At 39.4% G+C, this 8,612-nt stretch overlaps 1 protein-coding gene across 1 annotated transcript; it reads right to left on the minus strand.

Moving 5' to 3' along the window:
* Window positions 1–6,317: 6,317 nt before the first annotated feature.
* On the minus strand, window positions 6,318–8,391 carry LOC118734840. The gene is made up of 2 exons (XM_036464515.1): window positions 8,326–8,391; window positions 6,318–8,256 (listed from the first exon to the last, which is right to left on the minus strand). The coding sequence occupies exon 2, from the start codon at window positions 8,245–8,247 to the stop codon at window positions 6,382–6,384; it is 1,866 nt and encodes a 621-aa protein (XP_036320408.1). The 5' UTR covers window positions 8,248–8,256; window positions 8,326–8,391; the 3' UTR covers window positions 6,318–6,381.
* Window positions 8,392–8,612: the final 221 nt, after the last annotated feature.

Here is an 8,612-nt window from a genome sequence, read left to right on the forward strand (position 1 = left end):
TTCGTGGCGACTATGTATCTTGGCCAAGTTTTCGCGATCTTTTTACGGCCATTTATATAAATAATTCGCGTCTAAGCGACGTTGAAAAACTGTGTCACCTGCTTCGAAAGACAAGCGGAGAAGCGAAAGAAATTGTTAGTAAATCTCCACTAACAAATCAAGCCTTTGACTTAGCATGGGCTAACCTCAAAGCTACATATGAAAATAAACGCGTTTTAGTTAATAGCCAGCTGAAGTTGCTGTTCGCGTTACCAGTCATGCGGACTGAAAGCGCTTCAGCATTAAAGGACCTCCAACGAAGCATTAATGGGTGCTTAGCAGCTTTAGCAATATACGAGGTTGATGTGGCAAACTGGGGTCCAATTATTGTATTTCTGTGTACGACTAGACTTCCAGAGGGAACACTCAGCCTGTGGGAACAGACCCTCTTAGACAAAGCTGCTCTTCCGGAATGGAGTCAAATGGACGCCTTTCTAACCCAACGCTACCGTACTCTGGAATCGATCGTGGATGTTAAAGGCCCTGCAAATTCATCATCAGCACATCAGCTTCAGCGGCCGCCTCAGCATGCGCAGAACACCGGTGGCCAAAAAAGGTTGTCACATGCTACCAAGGTAGCAAATTCCACAAGTTGTGTACTATGCCCAAAGCAACAACACGTTTTAAGACTTTGCAAAAAGTTTTTAAATCTTTCTATTAGTGATAGGTATGCCACAGTAAAGAAGCATAGCTCCTGTCTCAACTGTCTTACGAGGGGGCACTCAGTAAAAGACTGCAAAAGCAATTATTCATGCACAACGTGCAATAGCAGGCATCACACTCTACTTTGAATATATGAGCAAACTATTAAGCAAAATACATAGAGTGAGCACAATTGCTCAGAACAATAGTCAAGTGACAACTCAGGGGGCTTCATCACAAACCTTTCATATACAGTCCACTACCTCTAATAGTAGCTACAAGCTTCCAGATAAATCGAAAAACTTAGGTTCAGCTTTACTTGGAACTGCTATAGTTCATATTTGTTATTTAGGCTCTACATATAGTGCTCGAGCTTTGATCGATTCAGCATCGGAAGCATCGTTCATTTCGGAACGAGTCCGAAATCTCTTAAGACTACCCTATTCCAAAACGAATGCGACAATTTCTGGTTTGAACAAAAAGGTATCTTCAAGTGCCTCGAAGTTCTGTGCGTTTGTTTTGGCTTCACCACGCAATCCAAACTTGCAAATAGAAGCAACCGCGTTTGTGTTACCACAAATTACCGGCAACCTGCCTTCTAATTCATTGCATGCATCCATTTTGGAGGAGTTACCTAAAATTCCTTTAGCGGATCCTAATTTTTTACAAAGCGGTCCCATAGATGTCTTGATTGGTGGTGATTTATATCCCAAGGTTATGATGGAGGGAGTGAAACGAAGTCTTCACAACAACCTTTTATCCCAAGAAACGGTGTTCGGGTGGAATGTCACTGGGGCAGCTTCCACTGCACACGTTTCCTGCTTTGCTACAAAGGTCTCAATAGGAGATGATGATACCATGGACAACCAACTTCGATGGTTTTGGCAATTGGAGGAGGTCCCAAAACGAAATCTTCAGAGTGAGGAAGACAAGTTCTGTGAAGAGCTTTACACAAAAACCACCACCAGAAATCCAGAAGGCAGATACATCGTATCACTGCCCTTTAAAAAGGAATTTCCTACGGAAATCAAACTAGGATCATCACGCCCTAATGCACTACGACAGTTTATTCGAAATGAAAGTAGGCTGCAGAAAGACAGTGGGCTTAAAGCTAATTATGACAACGTCGTTAAGGAATATTTGGAGTTAGATCACATGGAGCGGGTAGCTATTCCTAATTTTCAGCATTTTCCATCCCATTTCTACCTTCCTCATCACTCAGTTCTTAAGCCTGAAAGTACCTCTACTAAGTTGAGAGTAGTATTCAATGCCTCCAGCAAATCGTCAAATGGTGTGTGTCTTAACGACATTTTATACACCGGTCCAGTCCTTCAATCAGACTTAACATTACTTCTTGTACGGTATAGAATATACAAGTTTGTATTCAACAGCGATATACAAAAAATGTATCGCCAAATATTGATTCATCCAGACCATAGACCTTTTCAGAGAATTTTGTTTCGTAGTGATAAGAATAGCGACATTGAAGATTATCAGCTGAAAACCGTTACATTCGGAATCAACTGCGCTCCATACTTAGCGATTCGGACACTTCTTAGATTAGCTGACGACTGTCAGAATTCGCATCCAATGGCGGCACAAATTCTAAGAAATTCAATGTACGTTGATGAAGTTTTAGCAGGGTTTCCTGATATTTCTACTGCTCTACGTGCAAGGAATGAATTGATAGACGCTCTCGCAAGTGCAGGTTTTTTGCTAAGAAAGTGGTCCTCGAATTCGAAAGACTTGTTAATAGGCCTTCCTAAGGATCATATGTTGGATAAGGATTTTCTAGATTTTGATGAAACGAGTAACACAAAGGCGCTAGGAATCAGGTGGAACGCTCGATTAGACCATTTTTATTTCATGGTTCAACCCCCATCCTTCAAAAATTCGTACACGAAACGAGAAGTCTTATCGACAATATCCAAACTCTTCGACCCTGCCGGTTGGTTAGCTCCCATAGTGATTACTGCTAAAATCATAATGCAACAAATTTGGAAAGATAATACCCCTTGGGATAAACCTTTAAGTTCCCAAACACTTCCTCAATGGAAAGACTTTGTCGAAAATTATAGGTTCATAGGCTTCATCAAAATTCCGCGTTGGGTGGAATATACCGATGAATCTCCCATCGAAATTCATGCCTTTTGCGACGCCTCGGAAAAGGCATACGCGGGGGTGATTTATCTGCGTGCAAATAATCATGGAAATATATCTTCTCATCTTCTCTTAGCAAAAACAAAAGTTGCGCCTCTAAAAACCATTTCGCTTCCCCGGTTAGAGTTATGCGGAGTTCTACTTATTTCCGAAATGCTCAAATCTCTTATTAACGAGATATCAATCAGAGTAGGAAAGATTTACTGTTGGACAGATTCAACAATTGTGTTGTCATGGTTAAAGAAACCACCTTACACTTGGGCAACCTTCGTAGCCAATAGAGTTGCAAAAATACAAAAAAGGACGAGTCATGTACATTGGTACCACGTAGATTCACAGGATAATCCTGCAGATTTAGGCAGGCGCGGAGGGAGTCCACAAGATTTGTGCACGAACGACTTATGGTGGCATGGTCCTCGCTGGCTGAGACAAGACTATTCACACTGGCCGCCTTTCGACAAGGAACTGTATTATGTCGTACCCGAAGCTAAAAAAATCTATGCGCATGTTTCACAGGTTACCGATTTGGAGGATCCATTGGAACGATTTTCTTCACTTCCTCGAGCTTTGCGTGTCTTGTCATATGTGTTGAGGTTCTATTATATGGCAAATAGGAAAACACGCAATATATATTCGTTTGACTCTTTAGCAGTCTCTGGGGCAGAATATTCCAAAACGCGCGAACGTTTGATTTGTCTGTCACAGAAAAGAGGTTTTAGTGAGGAATATCAGCACTTGGCGCTGAAAATACCTTTATCAAAGAAGAGCAAGCTGCTTAATTTAAATCCATTTCTTGATGGTAATGGCCTTCTAAGAGCCAATGGCAGGCTCATCAATTCGCTTGCGCTCTCCTATGATGAAAAGCATCCAATTCTCATCCCATATGACTGTAGTTATTCTCGCCTTCTGATAAATTTCATACATAATATTTCTCTTCATGGCGCAAACCAATTAGTCTTACGATTGCTACGCCAACAATACTGGATACCAAAGGCAAAAACACTAATCAGAGCCGTCATCCACCAATGTAAGGTATGCGTAATCCATAAGAAAAGGGAACAGTCGCAAATCATGGCAGCGCTTCCAGAAGAAAGGACATCGTTATCTAGGCCTTTTCAAAATACAGGAGTGGACTTTGCTGGCCCTTTTGACATCAAAATTTATCGAGGCAGGGGATGCGTAATTACCAAGGGATATGTGTGCATCTTCGTATGCTTCTCTACGAAGGCGATACATCTGGAAGCAACAAGTGATCTCTCTACAGAAACTTTTCTTGGCGCCTTCTCCAGATTTGTATCGAGACGCAGTTGTCCTAAACAGATCTTCTCAGACAACGGAACCAATTTCGTTGGCGCTTCTGCAGTTCTCAAAAATGATTACAAGAAGTTCATAAAAGGTTCTCAGGAATCGATATGTGGTTTATACAGTCATCATGAGGTAACTTGGAATTTTATTCCCGGTGGAGCTCCTCACATGGGTGGGTTATGGGAAGCCGGTGTAAAAAGTTTTAAATTTCATTTTCGGCGCGTCGGTATGTCGTATAAGTATACCTTCGAAGAGTTCCATACATTACTTGGTCGTATTGAGGCATGCTTAAACTCTCGCCCCATTTCTCCTACCTCCACAGATGTAGCAGATTGCGCTGCTCTTACTCCTGTGCACTTTCTTACAGGTGGCCCTATCATCGCTCCTGCAGAGCCTTCAATTGAAGCCAATCCACTTTCACTGATTAATCGATGGCAGAAAATGAAAGCACTTAGCCAGCAAATGTCGTTGCGCTGGAAAGAAGAATATTTGAAGGAACTTCACAAACGCTACAAATGGAAGTTTCCACAAAGAGATCTTGTCGTGGGTGATTTAGTAGTTGTTCGCCATGAAAATTTGCCTCCACATGAGTGGCGATTGGGTAGGATCGTGAAAGTCTATCAAGGCAATGATAAAAGAACTAGAGTAGCCGACATTCGTACCCAAAAGGGAATAATCACCCGCCCTATAGTAAAGCTAGTAGTCCTTCCTAACTAAGCTCAGAACATCCACTTCTCTTAATTTACAGTTTTTTTATTCATCATGGAATTGGCAACAGTCTCGCCACGATTGCAATCATCATCGCCATCACCATCAAGATCAGCATTTCTAGCATCTGCACCACCCGGTCCGGCAAAGACAAAGAGCACAAACAAAAAATGCAGAGTGTGCAATCGGGCGCACCCTTTACGTTTTTGCAAACGCTTCTTATCGTTTAACTTTGAAAAGCGAATGCGATGCGTTTTGCTTTATAGGTATTGCTCGAGGTGCCTGGCTTATTCACATACAACAAAGAATTGCAATAGCTTAGGGTCATGCGAATATTGTCATGTGCGGCACCACTCGTTGCTCCATGGAAACCGCCGTTTAGTGTCAAAATGCCGACAACCGCAAGTTTTGTCACAGTTAACTGGGGCCTTAACTTTGTTGCCAACGTGTGCAGTATATCTTCATGTGCGACAACAACGGGTTCTCGTTCGCGCACTTTTGGATCCGTGCTCTCAATCGAGCAAAATATGTCGAACACTAGTTCAGAAGCTCCGCGTGTCGACCCTACCAGTGGCGAACGTAGATATGTGTGAGCTATGGCTCAGCTCAGTAAACGATGCTAAGATGCGTGTCTCTCTTACAGCCAAGGTTGTCCCCGAAATAGCTTTGAAAACGCCAGCACGCCATTTAGACACATCGATTGCAGACAAATTCATGAATCTTAAGCTCGCGGATCCTAACTTTTATTCTTCTTCGGCTGTAGCTTTAATCTTTGGCGGTGACGTGTATTTTAAAATCATGCGGCATGAAATTATAACTAACGCTGGGTTTCCTACGGCTCAGAATAGCATATTCGGTTGGGTCCTTTCAGGCCCGTGTGCCCTTTAAGGCAATCAAACCCCTTGACGGAATAATTCTCCGAATAACACACAAAAATGCACTATTGATCTAATTAAAACTATCATGTTTAGTTATGCGTTTTTATGTTGCTCAACAATATTATTTCACATGCATCCACAATGCAAGTTAGATGCATTTAGTATTTACGGCTATATTATAAGATATGATGAAAAAAGTAAAATAAAATGAATTACATTTCTTAGCATACTACATGTATATATATACATACATATATATTTTTTTAAGAAATATTATTTGCAATCCATACGTATTGCAAAGCCGGCGGCAATGTTTAAGCCAAAAGCCTTCAACGTTTGGGAAACGCTGTTTGACTTTCGGCACTGCTATCCGCTGCAAAGATGCACATCGACCGAAAGTCAACCGGTGTTTCCCTTACGATATTATACGCTTATATAAGCATGTATCGCAAATCCTGCTATATTAGTACTTCTTGTATAGTTACGGTGACCATAAATTTAAATCAAAAAAACAGAACACATTTTTTTATATAAAAACGTATTTATTATTAAAAGTGACAAAAATTCACATAAACCACATACATCACATTTCATTGGCTTTGATTTTAATTAACAATGCCATAAAAAAAATTTGTGCATCAAATACAAATCACTGGTATTTTTCTGCGGCATAAATTTGTTTAATTATATTTTCCTTATTTTGTAAATATTCCCTAAACTCCAAGCAACTCAGTTCATAGTTGCATCTCGTTATTAAAATAGATTTAACAGTCTCAATTTTCATTTGCGATTTTTCATCAGTCGATATATTGTTTAATATGGAAAATACTCTTTCGGTGGGGGCATTTGAACCTGGTAAACACAAATTAAATTCTACAATTTTTAAAATATTTTGAAAAGGTATGGAATTTTTCATAAAATGTTGAAATATTTCAGCCCATTTACTGTCGACTAGCCTTCCACCGTTCGTCCATTCCTTTAGCTTATTTGGAGTCGCATAATTTTTAACACATGTGAACTCATCAAATAACTCGCTGTCGTTAATTTTAATTTGGCTTCTCTTTTCCATAATATATACACAATTTCTTTCAACATCATGCCAAGATGGCATTGTACGCAAAAGTACCCATTCCATCCCTTCAACCTCTTTAAATGCATGATCCCACTGATTTAAATAATCTATGCAATTAATATAAAATTTTTTGACTTGATCTTTAATTTCACTCAGGTTTTCAGTTCCTGCTCTCTCAAATTCCGAAATTATTTTTTTGAGCATCAGTGGTAAAAAAATTCCATCTCTGCGTTCTGTGATTTTTAATTTCAGTTGTTTTATTAGTAAAGCAACTTCTACCATACAAATATTCTGCGATTCAATTTGTGTAATATAATTATGGAAAAGAGATGCTTGACAATGTGTAAACAAAAGCCACATTTCTGAAGTAGAATTTTCAAAGAATGTTTTTAGAATGCTTGGGCAGTGAGGTTGTTCTAAAAAATATTTTTTTAGTGGTTTGAAAAGTTTCAAAATTCGTTCAATTGCTGGCTTCAAAGTAAGCCATCTTGTTTTACTATACCCCAGCATTTTTTTATATTCGACATCAACAGTGTCACAAATTTCTTTTAAATGCTCTACTCTAACCGTATATATGTAAAAGTATGAAAATATTTTTACGACAATGACTTCAATGTCCACAGGAAGACACTCTATCGATGATTGTATACAATTATTCACAATGTGAGCAGCACAATTTACGCCAATAAGGGTACTCCCGGTGGACTCAGCTAGTTTATGGAAAAGATTATTTTTTCCGCGTCTTGCGGCTCCCCCGAAGCTACAATTAGTATTATCCGCACACAGAGCGAGTAGTTTCGTACTTAAAGCAAACTTTGTCATGAGATCAAAAATATAATTTCTAAGTAAATCTGACGTTTCACCGCGCAGATCATTCACTTCTAATATTTTTAATTGTACACCTTTCTCCGGTAAAAAGTATCTAACTAGTACTGGGCACACTTTCATACTACCATGATTTGAGCAGTCGGAAAATATAGCAATAAAATTTACGACACTCAAATCTGCTTCGACTAGTTGCATTGCATTTGGTGCTAACACATTACAGACAATAGCTTCACACTTTGTGTGAGCTGATGAATAATTTTCATCAAAACACTTTTTAATGAGCTTCGATGTGCAGTCATTCGAACGGAAAGAAAAATTATGTTTCACAGTGTGATACGCCCAGGTTCCTTCATTTATGCTGGTTTTCCTTCCTTGCGCATCCATCGTACGCATCCGCACAAAGTTCAACACGGTTTTGCTGGTTGAAGCTGCAACATCAGCATTCCGATGCTTCCTAGATTGCAAATGGCGTAGCACATCGTATTTGCCTCCATTGGCGATAGAAAAAACAGCCAAACATCTTAAACATTGCACTTCACTGGCATGTATTTTTTTTAAGAACTTGTACTGGTTTTGCATTTCTTCATTGAATACGCATTTTCTGTGGGGCGGCATTATGCACAGCTGAAATAAAAGAATACTTGTGAAGTTAAGCTACTTTAAGCTTTAAACACTATTTGCAGTAAAACTTACCTATTTGTTTGCTAATTTTACGCAATGCAATCCAAGCCGACAACTTAGCTTCACGTAATTTACAATGGCCAATCAGCTGTTTAATAGGGATTACAAAGTAATATCGATATCAACATACATTTCGATCATCAAAGGGTTGCCGTAGTAGAAACAACTTTTTTTTTATTTGAATAGCGCATGAAAGCAGAACAAAAAACAGAACATTTTTGTTATTTTCCATAAAAAAAAAATACGCAGAACAAGCGGTTTAAAAACAGAACTGTTCTTCTAAAAACAGAACGGATGGT

This window comes from Rhagoletis pomonella, unplaced genomic scaffold, assembly GCF_013731165.1.
Source record: "Rhagoletis pomonella isolate Grant_MI unplaced genomic scaffold, Rhpom_1.0 Rhpom_scaffold_00002, whole genome shotgun sequence".
Classification (NCBI taxonomy): Eukaryota; Metazoa; Arthropoda; class Insecta; order Diptera; family Tephritidae; genus Rhagoletis; species Rhagoletis pomonella.